Raw genomic sequence first — 20167 nt, 5'->3', positions numbered from 1 at the left:
AAGGACATTTTCAACTTCTAATGTTTGTGGGTCCTGCTCCTGGGCTCCAGGGAAGCTATGCCTCCACACTTACGGAGGTCAAAATGACTCCACAAAAACTCAAAGCCTGGACTCTATGTCTGCCCCAAGCACACATTGTATGTCTGCTTTATTAAGGAAAATAACCAAAAAGGACCCTCCTGGGAAAGATAAGAAAACAGGAAGAAGTGTACCTGGTTCCCATAAGATTAAAATCATTATCGTATATCATCACTGCATATAATGGAAACTTAGGACCAGGAACTGCAGTGTCTCTGCAAAGTCTTTGTCTTTGTCTAACAAGTTTTAAATTTTTATGTAAAAAATGTAGATAACCCTACACCAAATATTCATTTTCCAGAACACTCTCTTCTTTGTGAAGATTGCCCACCCCAGGCCACTGTCTTTTGGGCTCAAATAAAATTCCCTTCCTTTTTAAAAAAATAAATATTAAAAATATTTATTCATTTTGCATGGAGAGCTCAATCTCTTCAGTTTATTGTCTGGACTTGCCTGAGTTGAAGGTGCAAGGGTGTGGCCACGTGGCACTGAGCGCTCAAGGTAGAGGACAGAGGACTGGATCGATCACTTCTTTTTTTTCTTTTAAGCATCAGTTTTAAAATCTAAATTCAGAGCAATAACATGTAACGTATCATTAGTTTTAGAGGTACAGTTCAGTGATTCATGAGTTCCATATAATACCCAGTGTTCGTTCCATCACGTGCCCTCCTTAATGCCCATCACCAGTTACCCTATTCCCTACCTGCCTCTCCTCCAGCAACCCTCAGTTTGTTTCCTATGATTAAGAGTCTCTTATGCTTTGTCTCCCTCTCAGATTTCATCTTGTTTTATTTTTATTTTTCCCTCTCTTCTCCCATGACCCTCTAGTTTTCTTACAATCCACGTATGAGTGAGATTGTATGAAAATTGACTTTCTCTGACTGACTTACTTCACTGAGCATGGCACCCTCTAGTTCCATCCACCTAGTTGCAAGTGTCAAGATTTCATATTTCGATGGCTGAGTAGCATTTCATTCTCTAACCATTCATCTGTCAATGGACATCTGAGTCCTCTCCATAACTTGGCTATTGTGGACATTATTGCTAAACACTGGGGTGCAGGTGCCCCTTCGGATCACTACATTTGTATATTTAGGATAAGTCCTTACTAGTGCATTTGCTGGGTCGTAGAGTAGTTGTTCTATCTTCAAATTTTGATGAACCTCCGCACTGTTTTCCAGGGTGGCTGCACCAGTTTGCATTCCCACCCACAGTGTAAGAGGGTTTCCCATTCTCTGCATCCTCACCAACATCTGCCGATTCCTGGCTTGTTCATTTTAGCCATTCTGACTGGTGTGGGGTGGGATCTCATTGTGGTTTGATTTGTATTTCCCTGATGCCGAGTGATGCGGAACAGTTCTTCATGAGTCTGTTGGCCATTTGTAGCTCTCTTTGGAGAAATGTCTCTTTCTTCTGCCCATTTCAGTTTTAAAAAAGATATTTATTTGTTCATTCGTTCGTTTGTTTATGTGCAGGTACAAGCAAGGGGGAGGATACAGACAGACGCAGTCTCTCCTCTGAGCAGGGAGTCCGCTGCGGGGATCGATCCCAGGACACTGGGATCATGACCTGAGCCAAAGGCAGATGTTTAACCCACTGAGCCACCCAGGCACCCCTGCCCATTTCTTCATTGGATTATTTGTTCTTGGGTGTGATTTTGATAAGTTCTTTACAGATGTGGGATACTAGCCCTTTATCTGATAAGACATTTGCAAAAAATATCTTCTCCCATTCTGTCAGTTGTCTTTTGGTTTTGTCAGCGGCGTCCTTTGCTGTGCAAGAGCTTTTTATCTTGAAGTCCCGACAGTTGGTGTTTACTTTCGTTTCTCTGCCTTTGGAGACATGCCTAGCAAGAAGTTGCCGAAGCCGAAGTCACAGAAGTTGCTGCCTGCGTTCTCCTCTAGAATTTCGATGATTACTGTCTCACATTCAAGTCTTTCACCCTATTGAGTCTGTTTTATGTGTGGTGTAAGAAATGGTCCAGTTCCCTTCTTCTGCATGTGCTGTCCAATTCCCCCATCCCCAAGCCATTTTGTTGAAGAGATTATCTTTCTCCCATTGGATGTTCTTTCGTGCCTTGTCAAAGATTACTTGACCATAGAGTTGTGAGCTCATTTCTGGGTTCTCTATTCTGTTCCATCGGCCTATGTGTCTGCTTTTGGGTTGTTTTTTGTCTGTCTGTCTGTCTGTTTGTTTTTTGCCAGTACCATACTGTCTTGATGAGTACAGCCTTGTCATAGAGCTTGAAGTTAGGAATTGTGCTGTCACCACTTTTGGTTTTCTTTTTTCAACATTCCTTTGGTTTTCGGGTCTTTTGTGGTTCCATACAAATTTTAGGATTATTTGTTCCAGCTCTGTGAAAAAAGTTGGTGGTATTGTGATAGGGATTGCATTGAATGCGTACATTGCTCAAGGTAGCATAGACATTTTCACAACATTTGTTCTTCCAATCCATGAGCATGGAACATTGTTTCATTTCTCTGTGTCTTCTTCAGTTTCTTTCATGAGTGTTTTATATTTTTCTGAGTAGAGATCCTTTGCCTCTTTGGTTAGGTTTATTCCTAGATATCTCATGGTTTTTGGTGTAATAGTAAATGGGATCGACTTACTTTCTCCTTCTTCTGTCTTATTGTTAGTGTACAGAAATGCAACCGATTTCTGTGACGATTTTATGTCCTGTCACTTAGCTGAATTTCTGTATGCATTCTACCAATTATAGGGTAGAGTCTTTTGGGTTTTCCATATAGAGAATCATGGCATCTGTGAAGAGTGAGAGTTTGACTTCTTCTTGGCCAATTCAGAAGCCTTTTCTTTCTTTTTTGTTGTCTGGTTACTGAAGCTGGGTCTGGTAGTACTATGTCAAACAACAGTAGCGAGAGTGGACACCCTTATAGTGTTCTTGACTTTAGGGGAAAGGCTCTCGGTTTTCTTCCTATTGAGAATATTTATTATTTTTTTATTTTTTTTAGGTCTTTTTATTTTTTTTTCATTTATTTATGATAGTCACACACAGAGAGAGAGAGAGAGAGAGGCAGAGACACAGGCAGAGGGAGAAGCAGACTCCATGCACCGGGAGCCTGACGCGGGACTCGATCCCGGGTCTCCAGGATCGCGCCCTGGGCCAAAGGCAGGCGCTAAACCACTGCGCCACCCAGGGATCCCCTATTGAGAATATTTACTGTGGGATTTTCGTATAAGGCTTTTATGATACGAAGGTATGTTTCCTCCATCCTTACACTGTGAAAGGTTTTAATAAAGGAAGCATGCTGTACTATGTCATGTGCTTTTCCTACATCTATTGAGAGGATCATACGGTTCTTGTCCTTTCTCTTATCAACATAGTATATCCCATTGATTGATTTGAGATGTTGGACCATCCTGGCAACCCAGGAATAAATCCCACTTGGTCGTGGTGAATAATCCTTTTTTAACGGACTGTTGGATCCTATTGGCTAGTATCGTGGTGAGAATTTTGGCACCCATGTTCATCATGGATATTGGTCTGTTACCTCCTTTCTGGTGGGGTCTTTGTCTGGTTTTGGGGTCAAGGTAATGTTGGCCTCATAGAAAGAGTTTGGAAGTTTTCCTTCCATTTCTATCTTCTGAAACAGCTTCAGAAGAATAGGTATTCATTCTTCCTTAAATGTTTGGGAGAATTCCTCTGGGAAGCCATTCGACCTTGGACTCTTGTCTGTTGGGATATTTTTTGACTGCTTCAATTTCCTTGCTGGTTTTGAGTCTGTTCAAGTTTTCTATTACTTTCTGTTTCAGTGTTTGGTAGTTTATACATCTCCAGGAATGCACCCATTTCTTCCAGATTGCCTAATTTGTTGGCATATACTTGTTCATAATCGGTTCTTTTTTTTTAAGATTTTATTTATTTATTCATGATAGACAGAGAGAGAGAGAGGCAGAGACAAAGGCAGAGGGAGAAGCAGGCTCCATGCAGGGAGCCCGATGTGGGTCTCGATCCCAGGAACCCAGGATGGTGCCCTGGGCCAAAGGCAGGCGCTAAACCGCTGAGCCACCCAGGGATCCCCCATAATCGGTTCTTATAATGATTTGTATTTCTTTGGTATTGGTTGTGACCTCTCCTCTTTCATTCATGATTTTATCGATTTGGGTCCTTCCTTTCTCTTTTCTGTTTGACGAGTCTTGGCCAGTGCTTTATTAACCTTATTAATTCATTCAGAGAACCAGCTCCTAGTTTCATCGATCTATTCTAATGTTCTTTTTCATTTCTATTTCATCGATTTCTGCTCTAATCTTTATTAGTTCTCTTCTCCTGCTGGGCTTAGGCTTTCTTTGCTGTTCTTTCTCCAGCTCCTTTAGGTGTAAGGTAAGGTTAGGTGTAGTGGAGACCTTTCTCGTTTCTTGAAAAAGGCTTGTCTGCCCTCTCCTTCCCTCTTAAGACCGCCTTTGCTGCATCCCAAAGCTTCCATGAATCTTTAGAATTCTTCTCGAATTTCCTGGTTGAACCCATTCTTTCTTTAGTAGGACGCTCTTTAGCCTCCACTCCATGTATATGACTTCTGTCCCAATTTCCTCTTGTGATTGAATTCAAGTCTCAAAGCAGTGTGGTCTTACAATAATACGTATGCACGGAATGATGCCATTTTGTGGTACTGGCTGACACCTGATTTATGACACGGTATGTGATCTATTCTGGAGAATGTTCCTTGTGCACTTGAGAAGAATGTGTATTCTGTTGCTGTAGGATGGACTGCTCTGAATACATCTGTGAAGTCCATCTGGTCCAGTGTGTCATTCAAAGCCTGTGTTTCCTTCTTGATCTTCTGTTTAGTCGATCTGTCCATTGCAGTGAGAAAGGTGATAAAGTCCCCTACTATTATCGTATTGTGATCAACATGTGCTTTCAATTTAGTTATTAAATGGTTTATAGAATTGGCTGCTCCCATTTTAGAGGCATTAATATTATCTTTTTTTTTTTTAATTTTTATTTATTTATGATAGTCACAGAGAGAGAGGCAGAGACATAGGCAGAGGGAGAAGCAGGCTCCATGCACCGGGAGCCTGATGTGGGATTCGATCCCGGGTCTCCAGGATCGCGCCCTGGGCCAAAGGCAGGCGCCAAACCGCTGCGCCACCCAGGGATCCCTAGAGGCATTAATATTAACATTGTTAGAGCTTCTTGTTGGATAGACCCTTTAGTTACGATATACTGTCCACCTCATCTCCACGTACAGTCCTTGTTGTAAAATCTAAATTGTCCAATATAAGGATTACTAAACCAGCTTTCCATTGATGTCCATTAGCACGATAAGTGGTTTTGGACCCTCTCACTTTCTATGTGAAGGATGTCCCTTTGGGTCTAAAGTGTGTCTCTTGCAGACCGCGTATCAATGGGTCTTGCTTTTTTATCCAATCTGATACCCTGTGTCTTTTGATTAGGGCATTTAGCCCATACATTCAGAGTAACTATTGAGCGATATAAATTCAATGACATTGTACTACCTGTAAAGTCACCGTTTCTGTATATTACATCTTTTTCTTTCTAGTCTTCTAATCTGTTGATTCCACTGCACGCTATCAGGCTGAGAACAGCTATTCTATTTTCATATTTATTTCCTTTTCCAAAGAAAACCGTTGGTTTGAATCGACCTAAAAGTGAATTTGATAAAAAATAAAAATGTAACTTGAGGGAAAACATGTTACCTATATGACAGGCGTCATGTACGTTTATTGAAAATACTAACACATTCCCCAGCAAGTTCGCGGATTAATAGCAGGTGGCTTGCAAATCAGAAACTAAACCTTTCACATGGACTTTAAAGCTCTGCCATGAGCAATGGGGCCTATTCTTAGGACGGCTCCTTGACGGTAACCTGAGAGAATGCTGATCCCACAGTGTGAAAATGAGGTCAGGCCATGAGTTCACCCTCCCTATTTTTTCTATTTCATTTTTTCTTTGGCTAACTCCCTTTTGTTCTTCTCTGCTGACTCCTTTCTTTCCTGAGCCTCTATAGAAGAACACTTACAAGATGGTCTCTGCAAAGCCTTGTGGCTGTCCCAGCAAAGGTAACCCTACAACCCCACACATGGACTGGCTTCTCCTTGTTTGGAAGTTTCCTCTGCACTTCCCAGAGACCAATGGAAAGGGCTCAAGGCCTGGTGTCTAACCCTGGCCCCATGGCTTTGGGTGGCCCCTCCTCATCTCTAAGAGGGGGCACTAGACTAAGGGGATTCTGAGCTCCTCAGTGCACTGCAGCCCCAAGGGGAACAGACGGATCTGACCTTAGACGGGCTTGACATTTTACATGGTTAGGCCTCTACTGACCCAGCCACAGTAAGAAACACCAGCCTTGTTTCCCCAGGGAGATGTCAGCCCACTTCCAATGCACAGTTCCCCCCTGTGACTTTTAGAACAGCCTTCCAAACTGAGCCCTTTCAGCCAGAAAGAAGAGCTTCCCTCCTATTTGTTCTCAGGACTTGTCTATGATCTGGCCACAACTTATTTGTCCCAGATTGCCTTTCCCTTAAGATTCCCACGGATCCCAGTTTTGCTGGTAAAATACCTGGCGGTTTCTCTTTTTTAGGTTTCCAGACAGTGTGTCCCTTTGCCTGCTGCAGCTTTGAGAGCCCCCCCTCCCCCGCCCCCATCCTCGCCCCAGCAACAGCAGGCAGAGTCCTCCTCACACAGCATCCCCTGACCTCCTATTTGGCCTCTTCCTGTTGAAGGGCCCCTGTCATTCCAGGGGGCTGCTTGGATAACCAGGCAGGGTCATCTCCCCATCTCAAGGTGCTTACCGTCAGCACCTCTGCAGGGGCCCTCGCGCTGTGTGATGGAACACCACGGTCACAGGTTCGCGGCATCAGCGTGGGGACCTCCTAGGCAGGGGGCATTCCTGTGCCCACCACCACCCTATTCACTCAGGTGACTAGTGGACGCCCCCTACCCCCCAATCCTTTGTGATTTCAACAATTCGGTAAAAGTAAAACACGCCTCAAGGCGCAATGGGAACAAGGCAGATCAGAACCCTAGGGCGCTCCACGGATGACCATAAGGTTGCCCAAGTACTCGTCTCTTCAGAGGCGCGGCTTTGCGCCGTTTCCCAGACCTGGCTTTTTCCCTGGGAGGCTGATTTGATCCAGAAGTCGCATCCAAGGGGACGCGCCCAGCGGTGGAGGGAGGGAGGGAGGGAAGGCGATGGCAGAAGGGGCGCCTGGGACCCCACTCCCCCCTGCTCTGAACTGTGAGTCTGGTCCCAGGGAGCAGAAGGGATGGTGCCCTTGGCCCTGCCCTTGCCTCTCAAGCAGGGGGACCCTTGTGCGCCTCCCCGGGCGGCCACGAGGGGGCGCACTCCCTCCCCGGATCCCGCCCGGGGAACCGGCAGGCACCTGGGTGTTTTCACCCTGGGGGACCTGGGGGGCAGGTGTCAGCCCGAGGGCCCAGAGGTTCCTGACGTCGGCCCCACCCCGGGGGTGTCCCTGCCGGGAGCGGTAGGGGTGGGTGGGCAGCTGGCACGGAGGCTGAGGTCCTCAGGTGCAGGCATCGCAGTCCGTCTCCTCCAAACCAGGTTCTGGACAGAGAGAGAGAGAGAGAGAGAGAGAGAGAGAGAGAGAGAGAGAGAGAGAGAGAAGGTATCCGCGGCGGCGCTTCCCTGGCTGGTGGAAAGTCCTTCCTCACGGTCCTCCAGGCTGCGCAGGCTTGTCTGTGCTGAGGGCTGTGCGTGTGCGTGTGCGCGTGCGCGTGTGTGTGGAGGGGTCCTGAGGCCGAGCTGAGGGAGGAGCAGGAGGAATGGTAACAAAATCAGGCTGGAGGGAAGGAAACAGGGGAGACTGGAAGGTGAGGAAGAAAGCCAAGGCAGGGAGAGGAGGAGGAGGGGGGGGGAGAGGGAGGAGCTAGTGGAGGAGCGGCTGGAGCAGGAGCAGGAGCAGGAGCCTCAGAGCAGGAGCAGGAGGAGGAGCAGGAGCAGGAGCCTCAGAGCTGCGATCCTACGGGGGACCCAGGTGGGGCGGGGCTGCGAGGCCGTGACGTCACGAGGGGCGTGTCGGATGCAAACCAGGCCCCGGCGGGCTGCGGCTCCCGGCGCTGGACTCCTCCGGGCGGTGGCGGCGGCAGCGCCCCCGCTCGCACTGTGTTCGGGAGAGTTGTGTGGGGGCTGAGGATGCTCGGGACAGGAGTGGGTGCGGAGGGTTTTGGGGGTGTCGGCCGGGTGAGCGTGTGTGTAAGATGGAGGCGCGCGGGGCTGCCGCGGGGCGGGGCGGCGCGGGCTATACTATCTGGCGGCGGAGACCCCACGGCCCCGCAGGTGGTTCTCCCGGCGAGGCTCGGCCATTGCACGCGGCCGTGCTGACCCCTGCGGTGTCCGCGCGCGGGGGACTCGGCTGCGCAGTTGTGCTAGTGGGGCCTGCGCGCGCTCGCCCCGGCCGGCGGGTCTAAGGGAAGGTTGCGGCTCTTTACTTTCTCCTGGTACTTTTCCGTGGCGACAGCTTTCTAGTGGCGAAGACGTTTCTGCTCCTGAGGCCTGTTTAGGTTTATCACCTAAAAAAAAGCTCAGCTTTTTCCTTTTCTACGGAGGCTCTGGGCGGCTCCTACCTGCGACCTGGAGTTGGAGCTTGGCTTTTCCGCTCTCCCTGGGCTCCTTCCTGGAGCGGGGACGCCGCGCCCCGGAGCTCCCCGCACCTCTGCCTGCGTCTCCCTACGGGGCTCGCAGTCCCGCCGCCTGGCAAAGGTGCTTACTTCAGGCCCCGCAGCTTTGCAGAGCACACGTCTGCGTCCGAGTCCGTTTCTTTCCTCCCCGCTTCCTCCCAGCCCCACCCACCCGGCACCCTGCGGGACCTCCCCCAAGCTCCAGGCTCTACCGCTCCTTAGGATGGGCCCTTCCTGCCCTACCCGTAGAGCCTTCCTCGGAGGGCCCTTGGGGGAATGGAGACGGGCGAGCTTGGCAGCTTTACGTGAATAAGACCGTTTTAAGTAGTCTCCGCTCCGAAGGTGGGGCTCCGGACTCAGCTCACCTGATGGAGACGGGCCGCCAGGCGCCCCTTTAGGGCTCATAAAGACGCACCTGTGTCCATTCGCAAATATTCACTGGGTTGGACACCACAGAAATTTCACAAACAGCGGGTTAGCTCTTAAGCAAGGCGCGTTTTGCCCTCTCCACTCTGGGTCTGAAGCTTAAACCGCCCTTACAGCCGTGTGAGCCTTGCTTCCTAAATCCAAGCTTTAAGGGTTTTAAGCGGTTTCTGGCTTTATGCTTTCACAGGAGCTGGGGCTCTACTCTGCAAGGTCTCTCTCTCTATTCAGGATCGACATAGAGGTTTTCCAAATTTGAAGTTAACATAGGAGCCACACCAAAAAGGACTTACAGGAACTTGTTCACTCTCTTGCCTGAAACAACAAAACAAAACAGGACAGAAGCACACAAGATGCACGAAATGCAGATTTATTTCCAAAATACCGGGTCAGGCAAAGAGGATAGTACTCCTGGAGATATGGAGACACAGGTGACCTGAGCCCTACAGCTGCTCCAAGGCACTGCCTCCAGATCTTATCCAAGCCAGCAGGGGTGGCATTGGAAGAGGAGCCCTGTGGACACCTTGGAGTTTAGGACTCTGAGCTGAGAGACCCCAGGACAGCATCCGGGGAGGATAGAACTGCGGAAAGGAACCATGGAAGAGCTGTGGAGGGGCCTGCGGCGTGCAACAGGGTCCTCCCTGAGACACGACGACAGCACCTCTGAGGACAATCATAGGACCAGGGCCTGGCACTCTCGCAGGCTACGGCCCCCTTTCAGGATCAATCCTCTGAAAACAACCCAAAGCTGACACAGATGTGAGAACCACCAGAGCAGGACTAGAAAGTGTTTGTTTGTTACAAGTGCATTCATTCCTTTGGTTCAAAATATTCAGCAGATATATGGAAAATGTGAAAATGATCCAATCTCACGTTAAGAGATGAGAACCACAGAGTCTGAAAGGACTTGTATAGCAAGGGCTGAATGCGATTCGAGGAGGCAGAAGGAAAATGTTTGATAGCAATCCTATGGGAATCTGCGGGTCGCGGTATTGCCATCTTAACCACGTACACCTTGCTTCCCACCCGGGAGCGCAGCATGTCTTTCCACTCTTTTTTTTTTTTTTTTAACTTTTTTTATTTATTTATGATAGTCACAGAGAGAGAGAGAGAGGCAGAGACATAGGCAGAGGGAGAAGCAGGCTCCATGCACCGGGAGCCCGATGTGGGATTCGATCCCGGGTCTCCAGGATCGCGTCCTGGGCCAAAGGCAGGCGCCAAACCGCTGCACCACCCAGGGACCCTGTCTTTCCACTCTTTAGGTCTTCTTGAATCTCTTGCAGCAACGTTGTGTCGTTTTCAGTGTACAGATTTTGTTCTCCTTGAATCAATTATTCCTAGATCCTTCATTCTGGTGGACGCTATTGTAAATGGAACGGTTTTCGTAATTTCCTTTTCTGATTGTTCATTGCTTGTGTGTAGAAACACTAGCAATGTGGTGTGTCCTGTATCCTGACACTCTGTAGAATTAGGTTATGGAGTTGGGCCGCGTCAGTATTTGGTATTTTTTCTCACTATAGGAGCATGTCATCTGCAAATACAGATACCAGCGGACCCTTGAAAATCCTGGGGGTTAGGGGTACAGATTCCCACAATTAAAATCTGTGTATTACTTTTGACTCCACAAAGACTTATCTGCTCATAGCCTACTGACGCCTTACATGTAAAAAAAAAAAAAAAGAGTTGATTAACATATATTTTGCATGTTATTTGTATCATAGTTTATTCATTTGATTCAGTGATAGTAACTGTCATTGAGAAAATCCTAAGAGAAAATACATTTACAGTACTATACTGTATTTATTCAAAAAATTATATGTAGAAGTGGACGTATGTTCACTTCAAATTGAACGCACGTTGTTCAAATCAATTCTAACTCCTGTTGTTCCACAGTCAAGTATACTTTTATTGCTGCCTCTTCAAATGTTTCCCGTCACCTTCAGGTTTTTAAAATTGATTTCTAGTTGATACAAATGTAACATCAATTTCACAACACAGTGACTGGAGAACTCCATGAATTATGTTATGGTCTCTAGAGGTGTAGCTACCCTCGCCACATGCAGTTATTAACTATACCACCAAGTAGATAATATGAGATCTACCCTCTTAACAACTATTTTTAAAAATCTTCACTCGAAGATGTTTTGACAGAGTGTAGAATTCTTTGCCCTACCTCTCTCCTCACCACCACCACAGGCCACCTAAGGAGGTTCTCTGTTTTAGGTCAGCTCAGCCCCTCAGTCCTGGCGCAGGATGCTCAGCCTAGGCCAGGGAAATACAGATCAGCGGGAGCCCTTCTTCTCTGCAAGCCCAGCTCCAATTTGAAGGACACGGGGCCCCTTCTAGGTCCCTGCAGGGATGGCTCATCCCCAAGTAGTTGCCCCAAGAGAGGTGGCCAGAAAGGGGTAGAGCCCCCCAAAACCCATCCCAAACTCCCCTAGTTAGACAGAGGAGAAGGTTAATGGTGCCACAGGCACTTTTCTGTCTGCTGATGGGAAGGGGCAGTGCGGTGGGAGCCTCAAGCTAGTGCAGGAGGAAGCCTCAAAGGTTAACCTAAAGGTTGGTGGGTAGAGCCTACCCAGGGACCAAGCCTACTTAAGATCCATCCAGATCCTGCCAACTGCTTTCGTGTGTCCTGCAGCCCTCACTTGCTCCCAGAATCTCCAGAGAGCTGGTCCCCCCATCTTGCTTGCTGCCCCCCGGTCTCCTTGTGCCACCTGGAGGTTTCCTCCCTTAAGTCATCTGCCACCTTGTGGAGTCCAGAGGAACTGCCAGCGGCAGAGGTGGAAGGCACTGGCCCTGATCCTGGACTCCAGCTGTGCCATCAGAGGAAGACAAACCGTGAGAGACTCCTAACTCTGGGAAACAAAGGGTTGTGGAAAGGGAGGTGGGTGGGGGGATGGGGTAACTGGGTGACGGGCCCTAAGGAGGGCACTTGATGGGATGAGCACTGGGTGTTATACTCTATGTTGGTAAATTGGAAATGCAGCTAAGACCAGGTACCATTTTACACCAGCTAGTGAGATTGTGTTCAAAAGACACCACCGAGCGTTGCTGAGGATGTGGAGCATGGGAGCCTCCTCTATTGCTGAGAACATAACGTACAAGAGCCACGTTGGAAACCACTTTGAGGGTTCCTTAAAAGTTAAGCAAAAGCTTCCCATAGGATCCAGCAATCCCACGGCTAGAAACCTAGCTGAGAGAAGTAAAAACATACTTCCACTCAGGAGTCCTACAGAAATGTTCAGGGCAGCATTCCCGACATTAGGAAAAAACCTGGCAAACAGCACAAAGGTCTGTCAAGTGGTGAATGGCCAAAGCGTGGCCTAGGAGTCACGTGGAATTCTAATAAGCAATAAGAAAAGGCAGAGAAATCTGATGAAGCTCCAGCATGGAATAACCTCAAAGCACGCTAAGTTCAGGAGCCAGTCACCAATGACTACGTGCTGTCCTACTCGGTTAACATAAAACGTCCAGCCGAGGACAATGTGTAGAGACAGGAAGCAGAGCCAAGTGGCTGGGGGCCGAGGGGGGAACTTGAGAACGGAGGGTCTTGAGAGCCGCTGAAGGGAACGTGGGTGGGTGAGAAAAGCGTCTGAACAACCAGGTGGTACTGAACAGGTGTTGACGATATGTAAATTCTATCTAAAAGTGTGTGTGTGTGTGGCGGGGGGGATCCTTCGCGAGTGGACAGACGTGCTTCTTTAAACGCGGGTCAAGGGGCTGCCCGGGTGGGTCAGCGGTTTAGCGCCGCCTTCAGCCCAGGGCGTGACCCATGAGACCCGGGATCGAGTCCCTGTCGGGCTCCCTGCATGGAGCTTCCTTCCTCCACCTGTGTCTCTGCCTCCCCCCCTTCTCTGCTGACCACTCACGAACAAAATGTTATAACTAAACCACCGGAGAAGCAAAGATGGGCTTGCGTGTACCCAGGGACCACCCACGGGCAGACCCAATAACGCAACAAAAGCAAACGAGTCCGGAGCCCCACATCAGACTTCCTGCTCCGAACCCGCTTCCCACAAACGAAAAACCAAGAAATTCCAAAACAAAAATATTGTCATCTGCTCTTATACCCGCCGGCCGGGACAAGCGCGCGCGCAGGCCCCACTATCAGAAATTGCGCAGCCGAGTCTCCCACGTTGGGAAACCGCAGGGGTCAGCACGGCCGCGTGCAATGGCCGAGCCTCGCCCCGGAAGAACCACCTGCAGGATCGTGGGGTCTCCGCCGCCAGGTAAGTATGACCCATGCCGTCCCGCCCCGCGGCAGCCCCGCGCGCCTCCACCTTACACACACGCTCACCCGGCCGACACCCCAAAACCCTCCGCACCCACTCCTGTCCCGAGCATCCTCAGCCCCCACACAACTCTCCCGAACACAGTGCGAGCAGGGCGCTGCCGCCGCCACCGCCCGGAGGAGTCCAGCGCCGGGAGCCGCAGCCCGCCGGGGCCTCGTTTGAATCCGACACGCCCCTCGTGACGTCACGGCCTCGCCGCCCCGCCCCACCTGGGGACCCCCTAGGATCTCAGCTCTGAGGCTCCTGCTCCTGCTCCTCCTCCTGCTCCTGCTCTGAGGCTCCTGCTCCTGCTCCTCCTCCTGCTCCTGCTCTGAGGCTCCTGCTCCTGCTCCTCCTCCTGCTCCTGCTCTGAGGCTCCTGCTCCTGCTCCTCCTCCTGCTCCAGCCGCTCCTCCACCAGCTCCTCCCTCCCCCCCCCTCCTCTCCCTGCCTTGGCTTTCTACCTCACCTTCCAGTCTCCCCTGTTTCCTTCCCTCCAGCCTGATTTTGTTACCATTCCTCCTGCTTCTCCCTCAGCTCGGCCTCAGGACCCCTCCACACACACGCACACGCACACACGCACTCACACAGCCCTCAGCACAGACAAGCCTGCGCAGCCTGGAGGACCGTGAGGAAGGACTTTCCACCAGCCAGGGAAGCGCAGCCACGGATACCTTCTCTCTCTCTCTCTCTCTCTCTCTGTCCAGAACCTGGTTTGGAGGAGACGGACTGCGATGCCTGCACCTGAGGACCTCAGCCTCCGTGCCAGCTGCCCACCTACCCCCACCGCTCCCGGCAGGGACACCCCCGGGGTGGGGCCGACGTCAGGAACCTCTGGGCCCTCGGGCTGACACCTGCCCCCCAGGTCCCCCAGGCTGAAAACACCCAGGTGCCTGCCGGTTCCCCGGGTGGGATCAGGGGAGGGAGTGCGCCCCCTCGTGGCCGCCCGGGGAGGCGCACAAGGGTCCCCCTGCTTGAGAGGCAAGGGCAGGGCCAAGGGCACCATCCCTTCTGCTCCCTGGGACCAGACTCACAGTTCAGAGCAGGGGGGAGTGGGGTCCCAGGCGCCCCTTCTGCCACCGCCTTCCCTCCCTCCCTCCCTCCACCGCTGGGCGCGTCCCCTTGGATGCGACTTCTGGATCAAATCAGCCTCCCAGGGAAAAAGCCAGGTCTGGGAAACGGGGCAAAGCCGCGCCTCTGAAGAGACGAGTACTTGGGCAACCTTATGGTCATCCGTGGAGCGCCCTAGGGTTCTGATCTGCCTTGTTCCCATTGCGCCTTGAGGCGTGTTTTACTTTTACCGAATTGTTGAAATCACAAAGGATTGGGGGGTAGGGGGCGTCCACTAGTCACCTGAGTGAATAGGGTGGTGGTGGGCACAGGAATGCCCCCTGCCTAGGAGGTCCCCACGCTGATGCCGGGAACCTGTGACCGTGGTGTTCCATCACACAGCGCGAGGGCCCCTGCAGAGGTGCTGACGGTAAGCACCTTGAGATGGGGAGGTGACCCTGCCTGGTTATCCAGGCAGCCCCCTGGAATGACAGGGGCCCTTCAACAGGAAGAGGCCAAATAGGAGGTCAGGGGGATGCTGTGTGAGGAGGACTCTGCCTGCTGTTGCTGGGGCGAGGATGGGGGCGGGGGGGGCTCTCAAAGCTGCAGCAGGCAAAGGGACACACTGTCTGGAAACCTAAAAAAGAGAAACCACCAGGTATTTTACCAGCAAAACTGGGATCCGTGGGAATCTTAAGGGAAAGGCAATCTGGGACAAACAAGTTGTGGCCAGATCATAGGCAAGTCCTAAGAACAAATAGGAGGGAAGCTCTTCTTTCTGGCTGAAAGGGCTCAGTTTGGAAGGCTGTTCTAAAAGTCACAGGGGGGAACTGTGCATTGGAAGTGGGCTGACATCTCCCTGGGGAAACAAGGCTGGTGTTTCTTACTGTGGCTGGGTCAGTAGAGGCCTAACCATGTAAAATGTCAAGCCCGTCTAAGGTCAGATCCGTCTGTTCCCCTTGGGGCTGCAGTGCACTGAGGAACTCAGAATCCCCTTAGTCTAGTGCCCCCTCTTAGAGATGAGGAGGGGCCACCCAAAGCCATGGGGCCAGGGTTAGACACCAGGCCTTGAGCCCTTTCCATTGGTCTCTGGGAAGTGCAGAGGAAACTTCCAAACAAGGAGAAGCCAGTCCATGTGTGGGCTGTAGGGTTACCTTTGCTGGGACAGCCACAGGCTTTGCAGAGACCATCTTGTAAGTGTTCTTCTATAGAGGCTCAGGAAAGAAAGGAGTCAGCAGAGAAGAACAAAAGGGAGTTAGCCAAAGAAAAAATGAAAAAGAAAAAATAGGGAGGGTGAACTCATGGCCTGACCTCATTTTCACACTGTGGGATCAGCATTCTCTCAGGTTACCGTCAAGGAGCCGTCCTAAGAATAGGCCCCATTGCTCATGGCAGAGCTTTAAAGTCCATGTGAAAGGTTTAGTTTCTGATTTGCAAGCCACCTGCTATTAATCCGCGAACTTGCTGGGGAATGTGTTAGTATTTTCAATAAACGTACATGACGCCTGTCGTATAGGTAACATGTTTTCCCTCAAGTTACATTTTTATTTTTTATCAAATTCACTTTTAGGTCGATTCAAACCAACGGTTTTCTTTGGAAAAGGAAATAAATATGAAAATAGAATAGCTGTTCTCAGCCTGATAGCGTGCAGTGGAATCAACAGATTAGAAGACTAGAAAGAAAAAGATGTAATATACAGAAATGGTGACTTTACAGGTAGTACAATGTCATTGAATTTATATCGCTCAATAGTTACTCTGAATGTATGGGCTAAATGCCCTAATCAAAAGACACAGGGTATCAGATTGGATAAAAAAGCAAGACCCATTGATACGTGGTCTGCAAGAGACACACTTTAGACCCAAAGGGACATCTTTCACATAGAAAGTGAGAGGGTCCAAAACCACTTATCGTGCTAATGGACATCAATGGAAAGCTGGTTTAGTAATCCTTATATTGGACAATTTAGATTTTACAACAAGGACTGTACGTGGAGATGAGGTGGACAGTATATCGTAACTAAAGGGTCTATCCAACAAGAAGCTCTAACAATGTTAATATTAATGCCTCTAAAATGGGAGCAGCCAATTCTATAAACCATTTAATAACTATATTGAAAGCACATGTTGATCACAATACGATAATAGTAGGGGACTTTATCACCTTTCTCACTGCAATGGACAGATCGACTAAACAGAAGATCAAGAAGGAAACACAGGCTTTGAATGACACACTGGACCAGATGGACTTCACAGATGTATTCAGAGCAGTCCATCCTACAGCAACAGAATACACATTCTTCTCAAGTGCACAAGGAACATTCTCCAGAATAGATCACATACCGTGTCATAAATCAGGTGTCAGCCAGTACCACAAAATGGCATCATTCCGTGCATACGTATTATTGTAAGACCACACTGCTTTGAGACTTGAATTCGATCACAAGAAGAAATTGGGACAGAAGTCATATACATGGAATGGAGGCTAAAGAGCGTCCTACTAAAGAAAGAATGGGTTCAACCAGGAAATTCGAGAAGAATTCTAAAGATTCATGGAAGCTTTGGGATGCAGCAAAGGTGGTCTTAAGAGGGAAGGATAGGGCAGACAAGCCTTTTTCAAGAAACGAGAAAGGTCTCCACTACACCTAACCTTACCTTACACCTAAAGGAGCTGGAGAAAGAACAGCAAAGAAAGCCTAAGCCCAGCAGGAGAAGAGAACTAATAAAGATTAGAGCAGAAATCAATGAAATAGAAATGAAAAAGAACATTAGAATAGATCGATGAAACTAGGAGCTGGTTCTTTGAACAAATTAATAAGGTTAATAAAGCACTGGCCAAGACTCGTCAAACAGAAAAGAGAAAGGAAGGACCCAAATCGATAAAATCATGAATGAAAGAGGAGAGGTCACAACCAATACCAAAGAAATACAAATCATTATAAGAACCGATTATGGGGATCCCTGGGTGGCTCAGCGGTTTAGCGCCTGCCTTTGGCCCAGGGCGCGATCCTGGGTTCCTGGGATCGAGTCCCACATCGGGCTCCCTGCATGGAGTCTGCTTCTCCCTCTGCCTGTGTCTCTTCCTCTCTCTCCTCTCTCTCTCTCTCTCTCTCTCTGTCTGTCTATCATGAATGAATAAATAAAATCTTAAAAAAAAAAAGAACCGATTATGAACAAGTATATGCCAACAAATTAGGCAATCTGGAAGAAATGGGTGCATTCCTGGAGATGTATAAACTAACAAACACTGAAACAGGAAGTAATAGAAAACTTGAACAGACTCAAAACCAGCAAGGAAATTGAAGCTGTCAAAAAATATCCCAACAGACAAGAGACCAAGGTCGAATGGCTTCCCAGGGGAATTCTCCCAAACATTTAAGGAAGAATGAATACCTATTCTTCTGAAGCTGTTTCAGAAGATAGAAATGGAAGGAACACTTCCAAACTCTTTCTATGAGGCCAACATTACCTTGATCCCAAAACCAGACAAAGACCCTACCAGAAAGGAGTTAACAGACCAATATCCCTGATGAACATGGGTGCCAAAATTCTCACCACGATACTAGCCAATAGGATCCAACAGTCCGTTAAAAATGGATTATTCACCATGACCAAGTGGGATTTATTCCTGGGTTGCCAGGATGGTCCAACATCTCAAATCAATCAATGGGATATACTATGTTGATAAGAGAAAGGACAAGAACCCTATGATCCTCTCAATAGATGTAGGAAAAGCACATGACATAGTACAGCATGCTTCCTTGATTAAAACCTTTCACAGTGTAAGGATGGAGGAAACATACCTTCATATCATAAAAGCCTTATACAAAAAGCCACAGTAAATATTCTCAATAGGAAGAAAACCGAGAGCCTTTCCCCTAAAGTCAAGAACACTATAAAGGTGTCCACTCTCGCTACTGTTGTTTGACATAGTACTACCAGACCCAGCTTCAGTAACCAGACAACAAAAAAGAAAGAAAAGGCTTCTGAATTGGCCAAGAAGAAGTCAAACTCTCACTCTTCACAGATGCTATGATTCTCTATATGGAAAACCCAAAAGACTCTACCCTAAAATTGGTAGAATGCATACAGAAATTCAGCTAAGTGACAGGACATAAAATCGTCACAGATTTCGGTTGCATTTCTGTACACTAACAATAAGGCAGAAGATGGAGAAAGTAAGTCGATCCCATTTACTATTACACCAAAAACCATGAGATATCTAGGAATAAACCAAAGAGGCAAAGGATCTCTACTCAGAAAAATATAGAACACTCATGAAAGAAACTGAGGAAGACACAGAGAAATGAAACAATGTTCCATGCTCATGGATTGGAAGAACAAATGTTGTGAAAATGTCTATGCTACCTTGAGCAATGTACGCATTCAATGCAATCCCTATCACAATACCACCAACTTTTTTCACAGAGCTGGAACAAATAATCCTAAAATTTGTATGGAACCACAAAAGACCCGAAAACCAAAGGAATGTTGAAAAAAGAAAACCAAAAGTGGTGACAGCACAATTCCAAACTTCAAGCTCTATGACAAGGCTGTACTCATCCAGACAGTATGGTACTGGCATAAAACAAACAGACAGACAGACAGACAAAAAACAACCCAAAAGCAGACACATAGGCCGATGGAACAGAATAGAGAACCCAGAAATGAGCTCACAACTCTATGGTCAAGTAATCTTTGACAAGGCACGAAAGAACATCCAATGGGAGAAAGATAATCTCTTCAACAAAATGGCTTGGGGAGGGGGGAATTGGACAGCCACATGCAGAAGAAGGGAACTGGACCATTTCTTACACCACACATAAAACAGACTCAATAGGGTGAAAGACTTGAATGTGAGACAGTAATCATCGAAATTCTAGAGGAGAACACAGGCAGCAACTTCTGTGACTTTGGCTTCGGCAACCTCTTGCCAGGCATGTCTCCAAAGGCAGAGAAACGAAAGTAAACACCAACTGTTGGGACTTCAAGATAAAAAGCTCTTGCACAGCAAAGGACGCCGCTGACAAAACCAAAAGACAACTGACAGAATGGGAGAAGATATTTTTTGCAAATGTCTTATCAGATAAAGGGCTAGTATCCCACATCTGTAAAGAACTTATCAAAATCACACCCAAGAACAAATAATCCAATCAAGAAATGGGCAGGGGTGCCTGGGTGGCTCAGTGGGTTAAACATCTGCCTTTGGCTCAGGTCATGATCCCAGTGTCCTGGGATCGATCCCCGCAGTGGACTCCCTGCTCAGAGGAGAGACTGCGTCTGTCTGTATCCTCCCCCTTGCTTGTACCTGAACATAAACAAACGAACGAATGAACAAATAAATATCTTTTTTAAAACTGAAATGGGCAGAAGAAAGAGACATTTCTCCAAAGAGAGCTACAAATGGCCAACAGACTCATGAAGAACTGTTCCGCATCACTCGGCATCAGGGAAATACAAATCAAACCACAATGAGATCCCACCCCACACCAGTCAGAATGGCTAAAATGAACAAGCCAGGAATCGGCAGATGTTGGTGAGGATGCAGAGAATGGGAAACCCTCTTACACTGTGGGTGGGAATGCAAACTGGTGCAGCCACCCTGGAAAACACTCTGGAGGTTCATCAAAATTTGAAGATAGAACAACTACTCTACGACCCAGCAAATGCACTAGTAAGTTCTTATCCTAAATATACAAATGTAGTGATCCGAAGGGGCACCTGCACCC

At 48.4% G+C, this 20167-nt stretch overlaps 1 protein-coding gene, 1 long non-coding RNA gene, 1 other non-coding gene and 1 pseudogene across 4 annotated transcripts in view; 1 reads left to right on the top strand and 3 right to left on the bottom strand.

The window, feature by feature from the left end:
- Nucleotides 1–507: 507 nt before the first annotated feature.
- On the bottom strand, nucleotides 508–8098 carry LOC118351213 (uncharacterized). Its single transcript, XR_004806283.2, has 3 exons — nucleotides 6847–8098; nucleotides 5554–5700; nucleotides 508–641 (listed from the first exon to the last, which is right to left on the bottom strand). It is a non-coding gene; the product is annotated as an uncharacterized LOC118351213 (long non-coding RNA).
- A 217-nt stretch (nucleotides 8099–8315) lies between these two features.
- LOC112665125 (U1 spliceosomal RNA) lies at nucleotides 8316–8468 on the top strand (annotated as a pseudogene).
- Nucleotides 8469–13195: 4727 nt separating this feature from the next.
- Nucleotides 13196–13355, bottom strand: LOC112665162 (U1 spliceosomal RNA). The gene has a single exon (XR_003140254.1). It is a non-coding gene; the product is annotated as a U1 spliceosomal RNA (small nuclear RNA).
- A 2081-nt stretch (nucleotides 13356–15436) lies between these two features.
- The window catches only part of LOC112664092 (phosphodiesterase 4D interacting protein), a 400486-nt gene continuing 395755 nt past the window's right edge, over nucleotides 15437–20167 (bottom strand). Inside the window, exon 48 of one of the 2 annotated variants that reach the window (XM_049095446.1) lies at nucleotides 15437–15643. In XM_049095446.1, the coding sequence (XP_048951403.1) occupies nucleotides 15452–15643 (192 nt within the window). In that variant the 3' untranslated portion in view covers nucleotides 15437–15451. Of the gene's footprint in view, nucleotides 15671–20167 lie in introns of both variants that reach the window. The other variant, XM_049095449.1, reaches the window with a different exon arrangement.

This window comes from Canis lupus, chromosome 17 (genome assembly GCF_003254725.2).
Source record: "Canis lupus dingo isolate Sandy chromosome 17, ASM325472v2, whole genome shotgun sequence".
Taxonomy (NCBI): domain Eukaryota; kingdom Metazoa; phylum Chordata; class Mammalia; order Carnivora; family Canidae; genus Canis; species Canis lupus.
The sequence above is the reverse complement of the archived record's forward strand: the minus strand, read 5'-3'. Positions and strand labels throughout refer to the sequence as shown.